Source organism: Salvelinus fontinalis, chromosome 9 (genome assembly GCF_029448725.1).
Source record: "Salvelinus fontinalis isolate EN_2023a chromosome 9, ASM2944872v1, whole genome shotgun sequence".
NCBI classification, from domain to species: Eukaryota; Metazoa; Chordata; class Actinopteri; order Salmoniformes; family Salmonidae; genus Salvelinus; species Salvelinus fontinalis.
Genome location: NC_074673.1, coordinates 51,147,453 through 51,173,097, shown reverse-complemented (window position 1 = coordinate 51,173,097; position 25,645 = coordinate 51,147,453). Strand labels below are relative to the sequence as shown.

Below are 25,645 nucleotides of genomic sequence, written 5' to 3'. Positions count from 1 at the left end.
GACAACAGACCCTCTGATTTGACACACTGAACTCTATCAGAGAAGTAGTTGGTGAACCAGGCGAGGCAATCATTAGAGAAACCAAGGCTGTCGAGTCTGCCAATGAGGATGTGGTGATTGACAGAGTCAAAAGCCTTGGCCAGGTCAATGAATACGGCTGCACAGTATTGTTTCCTATCGATGGCGGTTACGATATCGTTTATGACCTTGAGCGTGGCTGAGGTGCACCCATGACCAGCTCTGAAACCAGATTGCATAGCGGAGAAGGTGTGGTGTGATTCGAAATGGTCGGTAATCTGTTTGTTGACTTGGCTTTCGAAGACCTTAGAAAGGCAGGGTAGGATAGATATAGGTCTGTAGCAGTTAGGGTCAAGGGTGTCCCCCCCTTTGAAGAGGGGGATAACCGCAGCTGCTTTCCAATCTTTGGGGATCTCAGACGACACGAAAGAGAGGTTGAAGAGGCTAGTAATAGGGGTGGCAACAATTTCAGCAGATAGTTTTAGAAAGAAAGGGTCCAGATTATCTAGCCCGGCTGATTTGTAAGGGTCCAGATTTTGCAGCTCATTAAGAACATCAGCTGACTGAATTTGGGAGAAAGAGAAATGGGGAAGGCTTGGGCGAGTAGCAGAGGGGAGGGCAGTGCTGTTGTCCGGGGTAGGGGTAGCCAGGTGGAAAGCATGGCCAGCCGTAGAAAAATGCTTATTGAAATTCTCAATTATAGTGGATTTGTCGGTGGTGACAGTGTTTCCTATCTTCAGAGCGGTTGGAAGCTGGGAGGAGGTGTTCTTATTCTCCATGGACTTTACGGTGTCCCAGAACTTTTTTGAATTTGTGTTGCAGGAAGCAAATTTCTGCTTGAAAAAGCTAGCCTTGGCTGTTCTAACTGCCTGTGTATATTGGTTTCTGGCTTCCCTGAAAAGTTGCATATCACGGGGGCTGTTCGATGCTAATGCAGAACGCCATAGGATGTTTTTCTGATGGTTAAGGGCAGTCAGGTCAGGAGAGAACCAAGGGCTATATCTGTTCCTGGTTCTAAATTTCTTGAATGGGGCATGCTTATTCAAGATGGTGAGGAAGGCATTTTTAAAAAATGACCAGGCATCCTCTACTGACGGGATGAGATCAATATCCTTCCAGGATATCCCGGCCAGGTCGATTAGGAAGGCCTGCTCGCTGAAGTGTTTCAGGGAGCGTTTGACAGTGATGAGTGGAGGTCGTTTGACCGCTGACCCATTACGGATGCAGGCAATGAGGCAGTGATCGCTGAGATCTTGGTTGAAAACAGCAGAGGTGTATTTGGAGGGCAGGTTTGTTAGGATGATATCTATGAGGGTACCCGTGTTTACGGAATTGGGGTGGTACCTGGTAGGTTCATTGATAATTTGTGTGAGATTGAGGGCATCAAGCTTAGATTGTAGGGTGGCTGGGGTGTTGAGCATGTTCAAATTTAGGTCGCCTAGCAGCACGAGCTCTGAAGATAGATGGGGGGCAATCAGTTCACATATAGTGTCCAGAGCACAGCTGGGGGCAGAGGGTGGTCTATAGCAGGCGGCAACGGTGAGAGACTTGTTTTTAGAGAGGTGGATTTTTAAAAGTAGAAGTTCAAATTGTTTGGGAACAGACCTGGATAGTATAACAGAACTCTGCAGGCAGTCTTTGCAGTAGATTGCAACACCGCCCCCTTTGGCCGTTCTATCTTGTCTGAAAATATTGTAATTGGGGATAAAAATGTCTGAATTTTTGGTGGTCTTTCTAAGCCAGGATTCAGACACGGCTAAAACATCCGGGTTGGTAGAGTGTGCTAAAGCAGTGAACAAAACAAACTTAGGGAGGAGGCTTCTAATGTTAACATGCATGAAGCCAAGGCTATTACGGTTACAGAAGTCATCAAAAGAGAGCGCCTGGGGAATAGGAGTGGAGCCAGGTACTGCAGGGCCTGGATTCACCTCTACATCACCAGAGGAACAGAGGAGAAGTAGGATAATGGTACGGCTAAAAGCTATGAGAATTGGTCGCCTAGAGCTACTAGAGCAGAGAGTAAAAGGAAGTTTCTGGGGGCGATAAAATAGTTTAAAGGAATAATGTACAGACAAAGGTATGGTAGGATGTGAATACAGTGGAGGTAAACCTAGGTATTGAGTGATGATGAGAGAGATCTTGTCTCTAGAAACATCATTGAAACCAGGTGATGTCATCGCATATGTGGGTGGTGGAACTGATAGGTTGGATATGGTATAGAGAGCAGGGCTAGAATCTCTACAGTGAAATAAGCCAATAAACACTAACCAGAACAGCAATGGACAAGGCATATTTACATTAAGGAGAGGCATGCTTAATCGAGTGATCAGTAAGGGTCCAGTGAGTAGAGGTTGGTTGGGGTCGTGGCGATCCAGACAGCTGGCCGGGTATATGGCTATCGGTAGCAGCATAGGATGGAGGTCTGTTTGTAGATACCTCGTGCGTTTCCGTCGGTAGGTTCCGTGTAGTGGGGTTTTGTTCAGATAGCAGCCGATAGGACAGCTAACGATTAGCGGGCCTCAGGTGAGCGTTCAGGTAACGTCGGGACGGATTTGCCGGTTGGATAAATCCCTCGGGCAGATAACGTCGGCAGTCAGTCGTGAAGGCCCGGTGGGGTTCCGTATCTGCAGCAGCAACAAAAGAAACGGGTCCGGATGGTGATGGAACTCCTCAGCTGGCTAGCTCCAGCATGATTTGAGTTTGCTCCGGGGTCGACGTAAGCCAAGCGTGGCAAGGGATCCGAATTATGAGTTTTAATCACTTCATAAATAAAATTGATTTCAGTAAAAATACTGTGCCTAATTGCTAGCTCTACCTTTACTTGTTACTTCTATGAACTTGAATTATCCTCCCTCCTCGTGAGGGAGAGAAAATATATGTGGGGTTTTGGTAATGGATATACAAGGCAATGTTTCTTACAGAACTAAATATAAGTGTTGATATTAGTTGGTAGGGGTCTTCAACATTATTGTGCTTTAGATGTATTTCTAATACCTTTTAAGACTTTTTTAAAATACTTTTTTTCCTGGTAGATGTTGTCTAAAACCCCTTTTCCATCTGTTTGACTCGAAATCAAAGTTTTAGCTTGTTCCTAATTTTTAGGATGGCAAATGGTTGAACATTTTATGTATGCCTGCATTTAAAAAACATATAGACTGTACGCTTTCATTTGACACCTAATTCGACATGCTCCTATAAACTTCACATGTTGGCGCGCATGGATCCTTTTACATGGAAATGCCCTCAGCTAATCAACCATGTGATGAAGATAAAGTGAATCTGATCAAAACCAACGCCCTCAGTCTAAATTCTTCATCTCTCAGTATTTAATTTAAGGGAACAATTCGCCACAAGTCTTGCATAGTATTTTGCCTAAATGTTGGCTCCGTTGATGAGAGATGTCTTGATAGGACTCACCTGGTTAATTAAATGGATACATAAATGACCGTCGACGTCAGCAATTGTTTTTGACGTTGGTCTCTGTCGCCTTAGCTGTGGAGTTAGAATATTTTCTTTTGACATGCTAGTCGCTAAGCGTAGCTTAGTCTCTGTACTTGTACAGTGTTCTCTGTGGTGAATGGTGGCCCGTGGAGAGCACTCGGGCACTCCAGTACCAACAGGGAAGTGGTGAATTAAGCCATTGTGTCCTCATTAGAGACACGTCTGTGTGGACGCTGGCAGCTGTTAATCTTGGCACACGGACACTGGGATTAGCACACACACGGTCCATGGCTCAAATAAACCAGGCCCAGTGGTTTAGCAATTTGTAACGCTCGTACTGTCTGGAGTTTCTTTTTTATCTGCCTTTACTTGGCTGTGCTGTCTGTTTTGTGACTTTCTCTAGAACAAGACACCAGTTATTTTGAAAATGACACACAAAAAGCACTATCTGTAACCTCTCCCCTCCTGTTGTTCATCTATACTGTATCAATCCTGCCTCTAACTTTTCTCTCTTCTTCCCTATATATATTTATATATTTTTTTCTTCTCTTCTCAGCTGGAATGTCCTGAGTCAGTCCCCCGGGCCCAGAGAAGAACTCGCAGAGGCAGCCAGCGCTGATGGGACCTGCTGCTCCAGTATGAGCCTTCAAGATGCCGGCTGCGGCTATGCTAGCACCAACGCTAACGCCAATGTGGTGGCTAACACGGCTAGCGGCAGCATGCGGCGGCTCCTGGAGGACCAGGAGTTCACCCTGCGCGTCTACCCGGGCGCCCTGGCCGAGGGAACCATCTACTGCCCCGTAGGCGCCCGCAAGAGCACCACGGCTGCCGAGGCCATCGAGAGCCTGCTGGAGCGCCTGAGCCTGGACGGCACCAAATGCTACGTGTTAGCCGAGGTGAAGGAGTTCGGTGGGGAAGAGTGGATACTTAACCCCAGCGACTGCCCCGTCCAGCGGATGATGCTGTGGCCCCGCAACGCCCTGGAGAACCGCTGCGGCCTGGGCAGTGGCGAGGACTACCGCTTCCTGCTCCGCGAGAAGAACCTGGACGGCTCCATCCATTATGGGGGGAGTCTCCAGATGTGGCTGCTTGTGACCGAGGAGCGCCGCCGCATGGTGGAACGGGGTTTCCTGCCCCAGCCCGCACGGGGCGAGCACCCTTCCGACCTGTGCGCTCTCCCCGAGCTGACGGAGCGCGCCTTGCTGGAGAGCCTGCGCGCACGCTTCCGTCAGGAGAAGATCTACACCTACGTAGGCTCCATCCTCATCGTCATTAACCCTTTCCAGTTCCTACCCATCTATAACCCCAAGTATGTCAAAATGTACGACAACCATGCGCTGGGCAAGCTGGAGCCGCACATCTACGCGGTGGCGGACGTGGCGTACCACGCCATGCTGCAGCGACGGAGGAACCAGTGCATCGTCATATCCGGCGAGAGCGGCTCGGGGAAGACCCAGAGCACCAACTTCCTGATTCATCACCTGACCGCCCTCAGCCAGAAGGGATTTGCCAGCGGGGTGGAGCAGATCATCCTGGGTGCGGGGCCTGTGTTAGAGGTAAGGACTTGATTGGTTTGTTGACTGGTTGTGGGGTTTTAATAATGTGTGGGAGAGGCTCCAAGTCTACGTACACAAGTGTGAATGTGATCGAGGTTTTGGCTGCTGACTGGGTGGTGCTAGAAAGACAAGTAGAGGGGCTACATATCATATGAAGTGAGGATAAACTAGCGGTCACGACTTTAGCCTAAATTCTCATGTCTTACTGTCTCATCCTTCTTTATCCCATCCTTGGCCTCATGTAGTGATACCCTCTTCCTTGAGACATGAATTAATGCCCGGTATACACTTAATGATTTCGCCACACATGTTTTTGACGTCCCAGATGAATTTTCGTGATGGGGTGAAATCCTATGAACTTGGGCTAGGTTCAGTACGTTGGGACTCACGTAGTTTGAGTGGGTCATGGACACACCGATAATGGCTGTTCAGTTCTCCAGACCCCTGTCGGATGTCCCGATTTAATAAAAAAAATAATAATATATTTTTTTATTTATTTTATTTTTATTTTAAGACATTTCAGAAATGCTGGTTGTGCATCTTGTAGTATGAGCAGTGCTACGACACGATTGGGCAAGGACTACTGCCAATGAGCACTCAGCAAGACCAAAACAATGATGGCGAAGAGGAAAGCAACAACAACACGCACCATGTGGGCCGAGGTGATGGAAGACAGATTGGTGAAGCTGTGACCTATTTATATATATTTTTTTATTTCACCTTTATTTAACCAGGTAGGCCAGTTGAGAACAAGTTCTCGTTTACAACTGTGACCTGAGCTGACGTACCAAATGCAGGGCAGGATCAGCTAAAGAATCATTGTGTAATGTAAGCACCCACATCCTGGGGTTAGGTGAAAGAAAATCTGGAAATGTGAGCACATCCCAAGTTAAGATTTTAGAAGTCGTATAGTATATGCTGTCCAGCATAACTGTCAATGAGACAAATGATTGGCAGCTTGCTTGACAGTAAGACATAGGGAAGTGGGGGGTGCTCACTGTGCTGCATACAGAAGTACAAATGCAGAACTATGTGTTGTGAATTATAGGTCATGGTTACAGGGAGGAAGTGCGACATGAAAGCCCGGTATATATGTTATTTCACTAGCAGCCATGTGTATTTAAGCATGAGACAAAGCATGTCACTGTGGATTATAGACATGTTTTAAATAGAGATTGGAATGTCTCGACATGCGGAACCTATATTTATCTGCTATTGCAACATATGAGCTGATGCTTATATACGTTATTGACCTTGAAACCGTGCTTGGACATTTTATAGCTCTTCAGAAAACCTCAATGCAGCATGGCCTAATCCAGATGGGATTAGGAGTCGATTTATGCATTTAGATTTTGATGTATTAAAAAAAGCCAAGGACTACTAAAGGGCACACTAATTTGACTCAAGTCTGATTTGTGACTGCCTTTCAGTGCTCGTTTCAAAGTGATTGGCTGCAACAGGAGCCTCTTTGTCGAGTTTGTTATTTTCCAGCGGCCATTTTGTCTGCCACAAGTCACGACACAAGAAGACTGCTGCACACACAGCGGGGTCATGGTAGAATGTGCACACTCACCATGTGCTTCACATGTGGACCCAATGCTGCAAAGCAGGCCTCGGATCTGGTTAGTTAGGGATAAGGGGGCCGGTAGTCCTCAGGAAATCATAAATACATTTTTATAAGACCTTATTCGAGTCTTCCGTTGAAAGAGAATACCTTTTTTTGATCATTTAAAAGGGCTTTGAACTTTGAATCTTGTATTAGCTCATAACTCTTTTTATCTAAGGCTTGTTCACCAGTTCTGGTATCCTCCAGGCAAGTAATACGTCACCGTGAACCAGTTACTAGGTGTAGATATTTGACATGGATGAATCTGAACACCTGTCCGGCTCTCAATTCCAATGTGGCAGCTCTTCTGTTTTTTTGTTTTCTACAGTATGCTTTTGTAGGCTGTCGGTCTCCTACTTCCTAGTCTATAAGCAGAAGATAACAGACCTTGAATAAATACCTTGAAGTCGATAGTAATGACATGCAATTTCTTCTCTTAACCAGCTGAACATCCCAGTCTCTCTTTGATATGAGTAGCAGCTGTATCGAGTGGAGAATGTATCGCTCTGGGGGGAAGTTTCCAAGGTACAGATCTAGGATCAGCTTACCCTCCACCAATCCTAATCTTAACCACCAGTGGGGGAAATGCAAAACTGATCCAAGATCAGTGTCTAGGGGCAACTTCCCCCTATTCCAGGAGGTATCAATGGCTAACTGTGAATACCTCGAGGCCTGACATTCTTTGTCCCGCTGAGCTGGACCGGTGTCGAGCAGTTTGTGGTAAAAAGGTCACCGATTTACAATCTGAGACATAGAAGCGGAACTGCTAGACTGACTCTTCTGGCCTCCAGTATAGTCATGCCAATTACAGACCCATTTGCCTCGGTCAGATGCTCAGATGGGTCTAGTTAATCTAGCTGCTGGTGGTGGATTGTTGAAGTGGCTTGTCAAGTGGCCTGGGCTAACATTGAATTGTTTGCCCTGTGAGATTGCTTATCGGCCACTGCCGTTGGTTGGATGTGGGAGTTTGGGGAGAGCGGCAAGTGTTGCTCTGTTAGCTGGATGCTAGCAACTCGTGTTGCCCGGCGGCGCTTGCTATTGCTCGTCCTGTACTAGTCTTCTCATGTAACGTACACATGTGCATGAGCATGTATCCAAGTTAGTCAACTTTATCTTATCTGTGGGAACGCTGGCTACTCTGGTTTCCAGGAAAAACAGAACAGAGATTCACACACACACACACACACACACACACACACACACGTTCGTATCCACGCATACATGCACAGATGAAGGCACACTGGCACACATACACTTCCCTGCGTATGTACACACACTGTGCCTTTTGATGTTGCCTTGACCTGACGCTTGCGCTTCTGCTGCGGAGGCAAAAATCTGCTGCCATTTCACTCCTGAGAGAACAATGCGCCTCTGGTCTTCTTTCCAGCACATGGACACCCTGGTGAGAGCAGCCTGCCCTCCTCTCGCTCTCTTCCCTCATGTCCTGCAGTGCAGCGTAGCCCCCCCCCCCCCTCGCACACACACACGCATCACATTCTGTTACCGTGTAGTGTGGGTTAACTGCGTCTCAGGTTGATGCCAAGTTAGTCATCTTTATCTTATCTGTGGGAACGCTGGCTACTCTGGTTTCCAGGAAAAACAGAACAGAGATTCAGACACAAACACACACACACACACACACACACACACACACACACACACACACACACACACACACACACACACACACACACACACACACACACACACGTTTGTAACCATGGCCTGAATCTGTTTTACACCCTTGCTGTGGGTAAACCATAGTGGTAGACTAGAGACACCAACTCACTGTGATTGGCATTTGACTTTGCTTATCGGTGAAGGGCACCATAGCCTGCACTCCAGAAACAACTAAAACCGCAATCTCCCGTCTACTCTTCTCCACCAATGCACCATCGCCACGACCGACAGCATGACATCATGCCAGCAGTATCATCTAACAGCTCGCTTCGCCCCAAATGTCCCAGTAGTCATTGCTTACCATAAAAAAAAAATGTTCATGTGTCACCGCAGAGGCCAGTAACTGCAGCCGTGCGTAATCTGACCTGCGTTCAGAGGCCCAATGACAGGAGAGGCGTGACGGCACAGGGTGCCTCAATATTGTGCTGACAGGAACACTGTGGGATGATGGGAAAGAAGTGTGGCTAGTGTCATACAATGTTTTTCTAATCAGTCAGGTGACTCAAACGAGAAATGTTTGCCACAGGCCCCAAATACTGCCACTACACCTCTGCCTGTTTTAACCACCATCTCTTGAAGGAGAAAGACCTGTCTCTGAGACTGCTAACTGTATGACATTCAATAGCATTCATTCCTCGATAGTTTCCTGTCGCTGATTATTTGTAGGAGAATAAACGTATATCCAGACATTGATTTGAGCACTCTAAGATGGCACCGTTTGACTGAGAACTGCACTGCAGACAGTAGTAGTAGTAGTATTGTTCCGACCATATAGCCTGGCTCCCATTTTGAAGTTGCTCTCTATGCAGACGTTTTGCAGACAGCCAATAGACTATAGTAGGGATCCAGTATCAGTTAGCATTCGCTTAGCTCTCCTGGAAGGAATCCCCAGGGTGACAACCAGCTAATCTCTACTTCAGACAGACCCTACTTCAGGAGGTTGAATCTAGTTGGGATCAGACCACGCTAATGGTCAGGCTCGCCCTTGAAGGAAAGTGCTCAATTTACCCAACGCGGGGCATCAACTCATGCGAATCACCCGACGTTCCCAAGATTACTTGTTGCCTCATTTTTACACGGACCCTTGACTCGTCAAAACACCGTCGGTATCTATATGCCCCGCATCCTTCCAATGACACCCTAATGTTCCAAAGATTAAAAAAAGAAGAGAAAAAAAATCAAAATGGCTGCCCAACTCTCCTTCATACTGTGTTGGCCAACCACAAACCCTTCCCAGTCTGAATAAGCTAACACACTGACCTTAGCTGTGGGCTGTGTGTCTGGGGCTGAGAGACTGAATCTGGGGTTCTTCTTCTGGGGCTTTGTTCTCGTGGTGTTCCAGCAAGACGTGCCTGCCTACGGAGTAGTAATAGGCCTAGTAGTATGGTGGTGGTGGTAGTAGTAGAAGCCACTGAGGCCACCGCCAGATATCACCTCTTAACCAGGCCCAGAGCGACGGACAGCCCTGTCTGAGCTGTGGCTCAGATGGATGGCTCCAGGTAGTGCCAGCCTCTTGTCTCTATCGATGGAGGTTGGGTGTAGAGGGTGTGTGTGTGGGTCTGTGAGGTGCTGCCCCATTCTCTGTTCAGACGCTTCTGAGCTTAAGATCAGAGATGGCCTTATCACTTGAAATCCCATATAGCCAGGCATATGGATGCACTTACAGTAGACACCAGACTTGTATCCAGCTGTATAGCTACGTTTGCTCTGACTCAGTACATGTATTAGCTAGCTAGCAGCATACAACCCTGCATCCCACTGCTGGCTTGCTTCTGATGGGAGACCAGATGCTGCTGGAAGTGGTATTGGAGGGCCAGTAGGAGGCACTCTTTCCTATGGTCTAAAATAAATATTCCAATGCCCCAGGGCAGTGATTGGGGACATTGCCCTGTGTAGGGTGCAGTCTTTCGGCTGGGACGTTAAACGGGTCTCCTGACTCTCCGTGGACACTAACGATCCCATGGCACTTATCGTAAGACACCCTGGTGTCCTGGCTGAATTCCCAATTTGGCCCTCATACCATCATGGCCACCTAATCATCCTAAGCTTCCAAATGGCTTATTCATCCCCCCTCCTCTTCCCTGTAACTATTATCCAGGTCGTTGCTGTAAATGAGAAAGTGTCCTCGGTCAACTTACCTGGTCAAATAAGGGTTAAAAAAATAATAAAAACTAGCGATTAACGGCTTACACGACTTAGGCAAACTAGCTGTGTGTGTGTGTGTGTGTGTGTGTGTGTGTGTGTGTGTGTGTGTGTGTGTGTGTGTGTGTGTGTGTGTGTGTGTGTGTGTGTGTGTGTGTGTGAGAGCGAGAACTACACTGAACAAAAATATAAACGCAGCATTTTACAGTTACAGTTCATTTAAGGGATTCAGTCAATTGAAATACGTTCATTGCAAGGAATTAAGATATACATCTGTTGCTCACTGATACCTTACAAAAAGGTAGGGGCGTGGATCAGGAAACAAGTATTTGGTGTGACCACCATTTGCCTCGTGCAGCGAGACACATCTGCTTCGCATAGAGTTGATCAGGTTGTTTGGGGCCTGGGAATGTTGTCCCACTCGTCTTCAATGGCTGTGCGATTGACATTCAATTCTCTGGCAACAGCTCTGGTGGACATTCCTGCAGTCATCACGCCAATTACACGCTCCCTCAACTTTAGACATGTGTGGTATTGTGTCGTGTGACAAAACTACACATTTTAGAATGGCCTTTTATTGTCCCCGGCACAAGGTGCACCTGTGTAATGATCATGTTTAAGATATGATATGCCACACCTGTCAGGTGGATAGATTATCTTGGAATAAGAGAAATGCTTACTAACAGGGACGTAAACACATTTGTGCACAACATTTGAGAGAAAAGATTTGTGCGTATTGAACATTTCTGTGATCTTTTTATTTCAGCTCATGAAACAGATGATAGATGAGGTAGTTATATGCATACAATCAGGGGTAAATAAGAAATAAAAAGCAACCTATGGAGAGAGTCATGTGAATAGAGGCACTGCAGATAGTGCTGATGACTGGTCCGTCTGAACCACGCATGAACAATACCTTCGGCGCCAAGAGATGGCCGCCTCGCTTCGCGTTCCTAGGAAACTATGCAGTATTTTTTTTTTTTTTTTTTACGTGTTATTTATTACATTGGTACCCCAGGTAATCTTAGGTTTTATTACATATAGTCGGGAGGAACTACTGGATATAAGAGCAACGTCAACTCACCATCATTACGACCAGGAATAAGACTTTCCCGACGTGGATCCTGTGTTTTGCCCACCACCCGGGACAATGGATCGGATCCCAGCCGGCAAACCAATACAACGACGCCGTAAAAGGGGCAGACAAAGCGGTGTTCTCGTCAGGCTCCGGAGACGGGCAGATCGTGCACCGCTCCCGAGCTTACTACTCGCCAATGTCCAGTCTCTTGACAACAAGGTTGATGAAATCCGAGCAAGGCTAGCATTCCAGAGAGACATCAGAGACTGTAACGTTCTTTGCTTCATGGAAACATGGCTCACTCGAGACACGCATCGGAGTCGGTACAGCCAGCTGGTTTCTTCACGCATCGCGCCGACAGAAACAAACATCGTTCTGGTAAGAAGAGGGGCGGGGGGGGTATGCCTTATGATTAACGAGACGTGGTGTGATCATAACAACATACAGGAACTCAAGTCCTTCTGTTCACATTCCTCACAATCAAATGTCGACCGCATTATCTACCAAGAGAGTTCTCTTCGATTATAATCACAGCCGCATATATTCCCCCCCCAAGCAGACACATCGATGGCCCTGAACGAACTTTATTTGACTCTATGTAAACTGGAAACCACATATCCTGAGGCTGCATTCATTGTAGATGGGGATTTTAACAAGGCTAATCTGAAAACAAGACTCCCTAAAATCTATCAGCATATCGATTGTGCTACCAGGGCTGGTAAAACCCTGGATCATTGTTATTCTAACTTCCGCAACGCATATAAGGCCCTCCCCCGCCCTCCTTTCGGAAAAGCTGACCCCTACTCCATTTTGTTGCTTCAAGCCTATTTTGTTTCTATAGACAGAAACAAAAAACAGGAAGCTCCCGCTCTCAGTTCTGTTCAACGCTGGTCCGACCAATCTGATTCCACGCTTCAAGATTGCTTCGATCACGTGGATTGGGATATGTTCCGCATTGCGTCAAACAACAACATTGACGAATACGCTGATTCGGTGAGCGAGTTCATTAGCAAGTGCATTGTCGATGTCGTACCCACAGCGTCTATTAAAACATTCCCCAACCAGAAACCGTAGATTGATGGCAGCATTCGCGCGAAACTGAAAGTGCAAACCACTGCTTTTAACCAGGGCAAGGTGACTGGAAACATGACCAAATACAAACAGTGTAGCTATTCCCTCCAAGGCAATCAAACAAGCTAAGCGTCAGTATAGAGACAAAGTAGAGTCGCAATTCAACGGCTCAGACACGAGGTATGTGGCAGGGTCTACAGTCAATCATGGATTATAAAAAGAAAATCAGCCCCGTCGCGGACCAGGATGTCTTGCTCCCAGACAGACTAAATAACTTTTTTGCTCGCTTTGAGGACAATACAGTGCCATTGACACGGCCCGCTACCAAAACCTGCGGATTCTCCTTCACTGCAGCCGACGTGAGTAAAACATTTAAACGTGTTAACCCTCGCAAGGCTGCAGGACCAGACGGCATCCCCAGCCGCGTCCTTTAGAGCATGCGCAGACCAGCTGGCTGGTGGGTTTACGGACATATTCAATCAATCCTTATCCCAGTCTGCTGTTCCCACATGCTTCAAGAGGGCCACCATTGTTCCTGTTCCCAAGAAAGCTAAGGTAACTGAGCTAAACGACTACCGCCCCGTAGCACTCTTCCGTCATCATGAAGTGCTTTGAGAGACTAGTCAAGGACCATATCACCTCCACCCTACCTGACACCCTAGACCCACTCCAATTTGCTTACCGCCCCAATAGGTCCACAGACGACGCAATCGCAACCACACTGCACACTGCCCTAACCCATCTGGACAAGAGGAATACCTATGTGAGAATGCTGTTCATCGACTAGAGCTCAGCATTTAACACCATAGTATCCTCCAAACTCGTCATCAAGTTCGAGACCCTGGGTCTCGACACCGCCCTGTGAAGGCGCAGCAACGCCTCTTCAACCTCAGGAGGCTGAAGAAATTCGGCTTGTCACCAAAAGCACTCACAAACTTTTACAGATGCACAATCAAGAGCATCCTGACGGTGCTGTATCACCGCCTGGTACGGCAACTGCTCCGCCCACAACCGTAAGGCTCTCCAGAGGGTAGTGAGGTCTGCACAACGCATCACAGGGGGCAAACTACCTGCCCTCCAGGACACCTACACCACCCGACCTGGTCCCGACTGAGTCTGAACGCTTGGCGACAACAACACCAGGCTCCAGAGCATCGAAACTGTAAAACAGGAAATAACAAAAAAGATTTAGAAGACATTACAACCGTACACAACATCATTTCACCTCCCAAGTATAGATAAGAATAACCTCATACAATACAATGAAAATTATATTCAGTGCTAGTACTGCTAGATCTATAGCAGCGGCATGAAGTCAGGTGTTGTTGCCAGCCATAGCTTTCCACCAGCACCGTACCATCATCCAGTCCAACCAGCTGTGGGATGCTGTCCCCTGTCACAGTGCTGTCCTTCACAACATTATCCTTTGCATAGTTCTTGAAGGTCACACTCCTCATGCTTTAGGTGTAACCTGTGCTTGCTTGGGCCAGCTCTCGTTTTGATGGGAGGCATTAGACCATTCTCCTTCTATGACTGGTGGAGGAGAGTCAGGTGTGTTCTACTGATGCTGAAAGACACAAATTCCAGATACAAATATTTTAGCATTATTATACAATAGATTCCCGTAATCACCGTCCGACACCTAGCTAACTTGATGGGTCGTCAGCTAGCTAACAGTGAGCTTTAACTTGGGATCTGTTGTTTAGACAAAAGTTTATCTATCTAAACAATGAACCATAATCCCAATCCATAAAGTGCTAGCAATACAAAACGATTGTCATAGCTAGCTAAAGTTAACCAAATAGGGTCATTGTTAGCTAGCTAACATTAGGCTATAACTAGTGATGCGAAATGGCATTCCGAGAGAACATTACTACACGCAGATCATACATGTAATGTTAGCTAGCGAGCCAGTCATCTCACGTCAGCTAGCTAGCTAACAGTAAGCTTCAACTTGCAATGAAAACAACTTTCTGACAAAATTAGAAACCTATAATATCTGAAACTGTAGCTAGACTCTTACCCGTATACATGGATGAACTTTAGCCCCACCCAAACTCTGACCATTTTACTCGCCCTAGCAGAGCTGGTTAGGCTGTTTTCATGTTATCCAGAGCGTTGGTGACTGTAACTGTTCTCCTGGCAACAATTTAATTACACTTTTTTTGCTGACATTTACTGACACCAGCCATATTCAACGGGTGTTCAGCGTTCGTAAATTCATCAGTTATTCTGCGCTCTGGCACACTGATGTTTACAACTCTCCTGTGAAGTAGTGACCCGCAACATACGCCTAGTTTCCTGAAACGGGTCACATGTTCCTTCCATGTTGCCAGCTATTGTGGCAGACCAAGGAGACTTAACAGGTTATTGTATTTGTTATGCTAGCCTTTCTAGGATAGCTTTCATAACGTTGGACTAAGTACAGCAGGCGGTCTACCTGAGAGCTAGCGTTAGCATGTTTTGCCTAATAATGAGCTCCTGTTAGCACATATCTCCCCATAATCCATATCCCCAGCGCGCTGCACGCTCTCCAATGGGCTCCCAACATCTGTTCCCTGGATTATACTCATCCCGCCTCTCTCTGATCTCTTGCTCTCTCTTTCTCACTCTCTTTTTCTGGAACATTCCCCTTTTCCCCCTCTCAGGAAATTGACCAGGATGCATGTACCTTAGCAGACAGCTGTACATGGTATACTAAGACAGTTGTTACGTTAGTATAGCTTCAACAGGAAAGACAATGTTCAATACGTATCATTGTCTCCTTTGGCTGTCCTCTGTCTCGTTGCTCTTCTACAAGACGGTTGAGGTCTGATTTCTGGACACTTAGCCATTTGTGTATCCTCACTTTAAAGTATTGACAAGAAGTTAAACTAGGGCTGGCACAATTACCATATAACCGTGTAACCAACGGTTATTGATGAATACCATCAAGAAAAGAAAATAACGGGTGTCTTCGGAAAGTATTCAGACCCCTTGGCTTTTTCCACATTTTGTTACGTTACAGCCTTATTCTAAATTGATTTAAATAAATACAAATCCTCAGCAATTTACACACAATATCCCATAATGACAAAGTGAAAACAAGTTTGTATTATCAATAAAAAAAACGGATACCGTATTTACATAAGTATTCAGACCCTTTGCTATGAGACTCGAAATTGAGCTCAGGTGCTTCCTGTTTCCATTGATCCTCCTTGAGATGTTTCTACAACTTGATTGGAGTCCACCTGTGGTAAATGAAATTGATTGGACATGATTTGGAAAGGCACACACCTGTTTATATAATGTTCCACAGTTGACAGTGCATGTCAGAGCAAAAACCAAGCCATGAGGTAGAAGTAATTGTCCATAGAGCTCCGAGACAGGATTGTGTCAAGGCACAGATCTGGGGAAGGCTACCAAAACATTTCTGCATCATTGAAGGTCCCCAAGAACACAGTGGCCTCCATCATTCTTAAATGTAAGAAGTTTGGAACCACCAAGACTCTTCCTAGAGCTGGCTGCCTAGCCAAACTGACCAATCGGGAGAGAAGGGCGGGGAGGTGACCAAGAACCCGATGGTCACTCTAACAGAGCTCCTCTGTGGAGATGGTTGTCCTTCTGGAAGGTTCTCCCATCTCTGCAGCACTCCACCAATCAGGCCATTATGGTGGCCAGACAGAATCCACTCCTCAGTAGAAGGCACATTACAGCCCACTTAGAGTTTGCAAAAAGGCACCTAAAGACTCTCAGACCATGAGGAACAATCATGCTGTGGGGATGTTTTTCAGCGGCAGGGACTGGTTCGTAAATTCAGATGAACGGCAAAGACGAACGGAGCAAAGTCTCAATGTCCTTGAGTGGCCCAACCAGAGCCTGGACTTGAATCCGATCAAACATCTCTGGAGAGACCTGAAAATAGCTGAGCAGTAACGCTCCCCATCCAACCGGACAGAGCTTGAGAGGATCTGCAGAGAAGAATAGGAGAAACTTCCCAAATACAGTGCGAAGCCTGTAGTGTCATACTCAAGGCTGTAATCGCTGCCGAAGGTGCTTCAACAAAGTACTGATTAGAGTATCTGAATACTTATGTAAATGTGATATTTCAGTTTTAGATTTTTTTAAATAAATTAGTAAAAATGTCTGAACCTCTTTTTGCTTCGTCATTGTAGTGTATTGTGTGTAGATTGAGGGGGGAAAACTATTTCAATACATTTTTTAACAATGCTGTAACTAAACAAAATGTGGAAAAAGTCAAGCGGTCTGAATACTTTCCGAAGGCACTGTATATGTCTAGGCCATTGTTAAAAATGCTTAGGGCGTCCTGCTTTTACTTCATACTTTGCTGCTATGGGCAGAGCCAGAGGAAGAACTGCGACATCCCACTCCCAAATTTTTACAGTTTAAATGGAAATCAATGAACAAAGTAGACCAGGCCCAGCTGCTATTGAATTAGTGTCTATTGGAGAGCCACCGCCCTTACGTAGACGGGAATTGACCATTTTTTCCGATTGGTAAACGGCCTGAGTCTATGGGTATACTCATAATGGCTGCCAGTCAACCCATTATGCCATCGTTGATTTGAATGGGGAAGCCCATATTATTCATTCTATTTCTATGGTTGCACACGCAGTCAGGAGGGTACATTTTTGTGTTTTTCTTCCTTTAAACTCTACATTTTTTATTTTGACTGGGCTATTTTGTCCGGTGCGAAAACTCTTACCTCAACAACACAGTGCACCAAAATATTGTCCTTGCTGTCACTCAAGACATGCCATCTCGACATCCACTCGTACACAGTTGTCTTGATTGTATAATGTACTGACTGTACAGTATACACGCTCCTTGTCAGTCTCTGCATGTGTTGTGCAACCGGCATGAATTAAACAAACGCGTTATCACAGTTGATTTCTCCCACGGCCGCTGCTGTTGTGTAATTATTCATGTGCGAGAGAACTGCTGCTCGGTGTGGGAGTTCAGTATCTCTAAAGATGTGGTGTGCTCTAGCCTATGTCTGTTCATTTCCATTTTCAGTGAAAGTCAGGCCTTGGATGTGTTGCTATGCTCAGACTCATTTTATTCAGGGCTATGTTGTGTTCAGTACAGATTCATTGTAACTCCGACCAGTCACCTGTATTTGCACAAGTCACCCCTCTTGGCAAATAATGCCATGTTATACCTAAGCAAGTTAAACATGTCTTCATGTCATAGACTGCACAACTGCAGCACACCCACACGCAAAGCTAGAATGAAATGACCTAGCGCAGGAAATGTATTGTCCGAATGGGCTTGTTTCAATCGGGGCCTGCTAACTTCGTGACCGGCCAATCAGATTTAGATGAGATTAAAGCCATTAGGCATTTTAATTGCAGGCCAGCTCCATCATGGACTGAGTCAGTGAATCGGATCTGCACTCTGCAGCAGTGACCTCACCAACTTTATCCAGTTAGCCTAGCTAGCTATCATCTATCAAACTAATACTTTATCTAGTTAAATAGAGTACACAAAACATTAGGAACACCTTCCTAATATTGAATTGCACCCCCCCCCATTTGCCTTCAGAAAAGCCTCAATTCGTCGGGGCATGGAGTCTACAAGGTGTCGGAAGCTTTCACTGTGATGCTGGTCCATGTTGACTCCAATGCTTGCGAAAGTTTGGTCCACCACCTAGACACTTCTTGATACACATGGGAAACGGTTGAGCGTGAAAAACCCAGCAGCGTTGCAGTTTTTGACACAAACTGGTGCGCCTGGCACCAACTACCATACCACGTTCAAAGGCACTTCAATCTTTTGTCTTGCCCATTCACCATCTGAATGGCACACATATACAATCCATGTCTCAATTGTCTCAAGGCTTAAACATCCTTCTTTATCCTGTCTCCTCCCCTTCATCTACACTTATTGAAGTGGATTTAACAAGTGACATGGTATGGTAGTTGGTGGATCATAGCTTTCACCTGGTCAGTCAATGCCATGGAAAGAGCTGGTGTCCTTAATGTTTTGTACACTCAGTGTATATATTTTGTCACATACACCTGATGGGTGTGGTGAAATGTGTTGTTTTACAGGGTCAGCCATAGTAGTACGGTGCCCCTGGAGCAAATTAGGGATAAGTCCATTGCTCAAGGGTACATCGACAAGTTTTTCACCTTGTCGGCTCGGGCATTCAATCCAGCAACCTTTCGGTCACTGGCCCAATTGAATATACTTTAATTAAGGACTAAAACCAAACAAACTGTGTAGATGAAGACTTTTTATGACAATGGACCTATATTTATACAGTTTCTTGCCTGTCTAGCTCGCTAATAATCACAGTGCACAGTCAATGGACCTACATTCATACAGTTTGACTGTCTAGCTCGCTAATAATCACAAGACAGTCGGAGCATTGCAAATTCCAAAAACGATTGATAGAGGACATTGTTTTGCAAATGTTGTACTTTAAGTCAAGTAGTGTATGTGGACACCTGCTTGTCGAACGTCTCATTCCAAAATCATATGGAGTTTGTCCCCCCTTTTCTGCTATAACAGCCTCCACTCTTCGGTGAAGGCTTTCAACTAGATGTTGTAACAATTGTTGTCGACTTGCGGGCACTGATGTTGGGCGATTAGGTCTGGCTCACAGTCGGCGTTCCAATTCATCCCAAAGTTGTTCAATGGGGTTGAGGTCAAGGCTCTGTGCATGCCAGTCAAGTTCTTCCACACCGATCTCGACAAACAATTTCCGTATGGATCTTGCCTTGTGCAAGTGTGCATTGTCATGCTGAAACAGGAAAATGCCTTTTCCAAACTGCTACCACAAAGTTGGAAGCACAGAATTGTCTAGAATGTCATTGAACGCTGTAGCGTTAAGGTTTCCCTTCACTGGAACTAAGGGGCCTAGACCGAACCTTGAAAAACAGCCTCAGACCATTGTTCCTCCTCCACCAAACTTTACAGTTGGCACTATGCATTCGGGCAGGTAGAGCTCTCCTGGCATACGCCAAACCCAGATTTGTGCGTCAGACTGCCAGCGTTTCTGCTCCAGAATCCAATGGTGGCGAGCTTTACACCACCCTCCCCGACGCTTGTGTGTGCGATGAACAGTTCTTGTGCTGACGTTGCAGTTTGGAACTCAGTAGTGAGTGTTGTAACCGAGGACAGACAATTTTTACGCGCTACGCGCTTCAGCACTCGGTGGTCCCGCTCTGTTATCTTGTGTGACCTACCACTTTGCGGCTGAGCTGTTGTTGCTCCTAGACGTTGCCACTTCACAATAACAGCACTTACAGTTGACCGGGGCAGCTCTAGCAGGGCAGAAATGTAACAACCTGACTAGTTGGAAAGGTGGCATCCTATGACGGTGCCATGTTTAAAGTCACTGAGCTCTTCAGTAAGGCCATTCTACTGCCTATGTATGTCTATGGAGATCGCATGGCTGTGTGCTCGATTGTATACAACTGTCAGCATCGGGTGTGGCTGAAATAGCCGAATCCACTAATTTGACGGGGTGTCCACATTTATATATATATTCAGTGGCGCTCTTCGGACCTCGTTGAAGACCGGAATTAGTTTGAAACCCCTGAGCTAGACCTTGCTGGTCGGCCAGCAGAACCAGTTAGACTTGTGGTCTCCAAACTTTTCTAGCGTGAGTGTCACGCCCTGGCCTTAGTATTCTTTGTTTTCTGTATTTATTTAGTTAGGTCAGGGTGTGACATGGGGAATGTTTTTGTTTTGTTGGTTTTGGGTGTTTTTTATGGTATAGGGGTTGTTGTATAGTATATGGGTTTGTGTGGAGTACAGGTGTCTAGTGTTGTCTATGTAGAACGTTTGTAGCATGTGTGTGTAAGTGCACAACGTTATTTAGCTTCACGGTCGTTTGTTGTTTTTGTTCGTTTTGTTAAAGTGTTTCGTGTCGTGTTTATTTTTCGTCATCTTTAAAAAAATAAAAGAAGATGGCTTACTTTCCAAAAGCTGCGTTTTGGTCCATCAATCCGCCACACGATCGTGACAGAATTACCCACCATAGGACCAAGCGGCATGGAAGGCGGCAACAGGACATACCTACACAGGATCTCTGGAGTTGGGAGGAGGAATTGGAAGAAGATCCATGGGCACAACCTGGAGAATATCGCCTCCCTCGTGAAGAGCTGGAGGCAGCGAAAGCCGAGAGGAGGCGATATGAGGAGGCAGCACGGAGACAAGGCTGGAGACCCGTGAGTACACCCCAAAAATTTCTTGGGGGGGGCCTTAAAGGGAGGGTGGCGAAGTCAGGTAGGAAACCTGCGCCTACTCCCTGTACTTACCGTGGAGAGCGGGAGTACGGGCAGACACCGTGTTACGCAGTAGAGCGCACGGTGTCTCCTGTACGCGTGCATAGCCCGGTTCGGTACATTGCAGCTCCACGTATCGGCCGGGCTAGATGGAGCGTTGAGCCATATGTCATGAAGCCGGCCCAACGCATCTGGTCACCAGTGCGTCTCCTCGGGCCGGCGTACATGGCACCAGCCTTACGCATGGTGTCCCCGGTTCGCCTACATAGGCCGGTGCGGGTTATTCCACCTCCCCGCACTGGTCAGGCGACGGGGAGCATAGAACCAGGTAAGGTTGGGCAGGCTCGGCGTTCAAGGGAGCCAGTACGCCTGCACGGTCCGGTATTTCCGGCGCCACCTCCCCGCCCCAACCCAGTACCACCAGTGCCTCCTCCACGCACTAGCTATATGGTGCGTGTCTCCAGCCCTTTACCACCAGTGTCTAAACCACGCACCAAGCCTCCTGTGTGTCCCCAGAGTCCTGTGCGTCCTGTTGCTGCTCCCCGCACTAGCCCTGAGATGCGTGTCCCCAGCCCGGTGCCACCAGTCCCGGCACCACGCACCAGGCCTACAGTGCGCCTCAGCCGGCAGGAGTCTGCCGTCTGCACAGCATTGACTGAACTGCTCGTCTCCCCAGCGCCATCTGAGCCATCCGTCTCCCCAGCGCCATCTGAGCCATCCGTCTCCCCAGCGCCATCTGAGCCATCCGTCTGCCATGAGCCTGCAAAGCCGCCCGTCTGCCATGAGCCTGCAAAGCCGCCCGTCTGCCATGAGCCCACTGAGCCGTCCGCCAGACAGGAGCCGCTAGAGTCGCCAGCCAGACAGGAGCCGCTAGAGCCGTCCGTCAGACAGGATCTGCCAGAGCCGCCAACCAGACAGGATCTGCCAGAGCCGCCAACCAGACAGGATCTGCCAGAGCCGCCAACCAGACAGGAGCAGCCAGATCAGTCAGCCAGCCATGAGCAGCCAGATCAGTCAGCCAGCCATGAGCAGCCAGATCCGTCAGCCAGCCATGAGCAGCCAGATCCGTCAGCTAGCCATGAGCAGCCAGATCCGTCAGCTAGCCATGAGCAGCCAGATCCGTCAGCTAGCCATGAGCAGCCAGATCCGTCAGCTAGCCATGAGCAGCCAGATCCGTCAGCTAGCCATGAGCAGCCAGATCCGTCAGCTTGCCATGAGCAGCCAGATCCGTCAGCTAGCCATGAGCAGCCAGATCCGTCAGCTAGCCATGAGCAGCCAGATCCGTCAGCTAGCCATGAGCAGCCAGATCCGTCAGCTAGCCATGAGCAGCCAGATCAGTTAGCCAGCCATGAGCAGCCAGATCCGTTAGCCAGCCATGAGCAGCCAGATCTGTCAGCCAGCCATGGGCTGTCCCTCAGTCCGGAGCTGCAGTCCCTCAGTCCGGAGCTGCAGTCCTTCAGTCCGGAGCTGCCATTCCTCAGTCCGGAGCTGCCCCTTACCCTGGTGCTGCCCCTTACCCTGGTGCTGCCCCTTACCCTGGTGCTGCCCCTTACCCTGGTACTGCCCCTTATCCTGGTACTGTCCCTGACCCTGGTACTGGTTCTTAGTCCGGAGCTGTCCCTTAGTCCGGAACTCCCCCTGAATGCAATGGGGTTAATGTGGAGGGGGGTCGTTTGGAGGAAGCCTAGGAGGTGGTTAGGTACTGTGGTGACGTGGGGACTACGACCAGAGCCGGAGCCGCCACCGTGGAGGGGAGCCCACCCAGACCCTCCCCTAGACTGTGTATGGTGCGCCCGGAGTTCGCGCCTCAAGGGGGGGGTTATGTCACGCCCTGGCCTTAGTATTCTTTGTTTTCTGTATTTATTTAGTTAGGTCAGGGTGTGATATGGGGAATGTTTTTGTTTTGTTGGTTTTGGGTGTTTTTTATGGTATAGGGGTTGTTGTATAGTATATGGGTTTGTGTGGAGTACAGGTGTCTAGTGTTGTCTATGTAGAACGTTTGTAGCATGTGTGTGTAAGTGCACAACGTTATTTAGCTTCACGGTCGTTTGTTGTTTTTGTTCGTTTTGTTAAAGTGTTTCGTGTCGTGTTTATTTTTCGTCATCTTTAAAAAAATAAAAGAAGATGGCTTACTTTCCAAAAGCTGCGTTTTGGTCCATCAATCCGCCACACGATCGTGACAGTGAGAGCTACTAAAAATGAAACATGTCGCGAGCTACTAATTTTTTGTTGTTGTATAGCTTTCAAATAGGCACATTCTTCTCTTCTCTACCCTGCAACTCTTCCCCGGGTCCTTTGTGTACAAGATATGTGTTTTCTGGAAACAAGGGCAGGAAGTACTGCTGAATGATTAACCAAAATGTTTAATTTTCCATTCAATTATTTAAATTCCATTTTGTTAGTTTTTTTTGTCCGTGAGCTCAATGCCCAGTTTCTCCAGAGATTAATCAGAACATGCCCGAACTTTGCAATGTAGTTGGGAGTTGTAGTTTCCAGCAGGCCAATCAATATACTACATAGTTTAGCGCAATTGTTTTCATAAGTAACTACAGTGACCACAATCCATTGCGCGCCTACTTGTCTGGTCTGTGTGTGACAGACGCAGAGAGGGAGAGAAGAGACTAAAGACATGCGATCGAGAAGGATAGAGAACAGTTGCTTCAAGGTGTCTCTACATGAAAATACTTGATCTAAGTGATTGATAGTTGGTGTTCAGCAGTCATAAAAGTAGGCCTTGTTTATAAGAACTACAGAAATAGTGATTTTTGTCAGACGGCATAAGCAGCAGCTCTAAAGAGATGAATTATAAAGTCACCAAATCAATGTAATATACACAACTTAAATATTTTATTAGTTATGTGAATAAATGATGGTTAGTAAGTTATAGGCAGTAATGGGAAGTCACTACCGTCATGGGAATTGTATTAATGATTCTATTTTGCATTACAGAAAACCGTTTTTTTTTTTTCATAACCGAACCGACTTCAAATAGGAAGTGTCATTTTTGCAAAACTTTGTGATTGGTTCACTCGAGTGAGCCTTGCGAGTCAGTCACAGCACGTAAGAGCGTAGTGACTGCCAATGCCACTTTAGGATTAACGCTATGTTTTCACAGAGACGCAGGCAGAGTTTAAAAAAGAAAGAAAATACCACAATCATGACTAGCTCACTAGGCGGGTTTAAATGTACCGCGATTTTTACTCCCCACACCTTTCAGATATAAAGAAAAGGCGGGATAAAGAATACAGTATGGTAAAGATTGCGGGGTTTTGTCTAGATATAACTGGTTCATTCCATCTCCAGAAAGCACAAGAAAGAGGATTTCAACACTCACCATCTCCGATTGTTTTCAAATGTTTCTGTAGTTAGAAACCGAGAAGGTTTAGCATTCCTGATACAATATTTGGCTGAAAGATAATCTGAGAAATGAAGCTAATAGATTGCACCCAAATTGGCCATTTCATTGTTTAGCTTAATTTCTCAGTATCTGGGTCTAACTTCAGAAACCATTTCGGAACAATCTGAGATGGTGGGTGTCATGCCTTGCTGAAATTAAACGGAACGACCCTGGAGTCCAGTACAAATGCAGCTTCCTTACAAAATGTCTGCTTCCTCCCTTTGTGTCTCGATCGATAACAGGAACTGAGATCCTAATTACCGTGGCAGATATTGCAGCATTCTAACACAAGATGGCATCAGAAGGGTTGCCTCAGGTGGAGTACTGTAGATTCAAGAAATCCTTCGCATGCTATGGTGGATCACTCGCAGCATCCTACACACAAGCTAGCACAACAAAGGGCCACAGCAAGAGAAAGAGTAGAATAGCATTAGCTTAGCATAGCGTTAGTGTAGCCTCAGGCGGTAGTGCTGTACAGTAGACTCCATTAGCCTAGCTAGGCTATCTCTGGTGGCTGTCCCCCCCCCCCCCCACCCTCAGTGAGACCCCCAGTTGGGATACAGCCTGCAGCAGACTCACTTATTCCATCACTTCACTGTGACAGTAATTAAAGCTTTGATTCTCTCTATCTCCCCCCCCCCCCCCCCCTTACTCTTTAAGTTTTATCCCACTTTGTCGTTCTGCGTGTCGCTCCCTTTGGAAAGAGACCAGTGTCATCTGTTGAAAAAAAGATTGCTTTTGGTTAAAATTACGATTTACGGTACTGCCGCTAAATGGCACAGGGGTTGCTTGGCAGGCGTTTTGCTTGAGTGAACAAAATACCGTCGCCATGTTTTGACTTCTGATTTCAATTAGAAACAGTGGGCCGTCACCAACGATGAGAAATTAGAAAGAATGGGGCTGGCACACTTAATTATTGCTCCAGAAAGGTGTTTGATGTGCACACGCTATCTGAGCTAAAACATGTTGCCATAGTGCCAGGTTGGTCAGATCAGTTAAGCCCAGCTAGACATGCTAGGCTAGACATTGAGTCAGGATTCTGGCATCAGACACCGTCTGTAAAAGCATCAACAGTGTTCTGCGACGAGTTGTGTGCACATCTTTTTGTAACCCGCAATGGTTTTTGCGCAAGCGGATTCAGTGGGAATATCCGGGTCATTGAAAAGACTTGTCAGTTCTTTCTCCCACATGGGGCTATTGAATACAATAGATGTCACAATCTGAATCAACATGTTTTTATTCTCTTCACTTCCTTGTAAAGCACAAGTGTTTGTACACGTTCGGGAAACCATCGGGTTTGAACAGGTCTCTAAAGAACTGCCCTTACCCAACACAAACACAAGGTCTCTCAAACAAAACATATTAAATAGTCTAATTCACAGTCCGTAGCCTTTGAAACGAGGCTGTGTAATGAACCGC

General features: G+C 46.8%; 1 protein-coding gene across 10 annotated transcripts in view; it reads left to right on the top strand.

The window, feature by feature from the left end:
* The window catches only part of myo9ab (myosin IXAb), a 222,456-nt gene that overhangs the window by 55,438 nt on the left and 141,373 nt on the right, over window positions 1-25,645 (top strand). For all 10 annotated transcript variants that reach the window (XM_055934808.1, XM_055934807.1, XM_055934806.1 and 7 more), the window contains exon 2: window positions 4,016-5,015. In XM_055934808.1, the coding sequence (XP_055790783.1) occupies window positions 4,098-5,015 (918 nt within the window). In that variant the 5' untranslated portion in view covers window positions 4,016-4,097. The remainder of the gene's footprint in view (window positions 1-4,015; window positions 5,016-25,645) is intronic.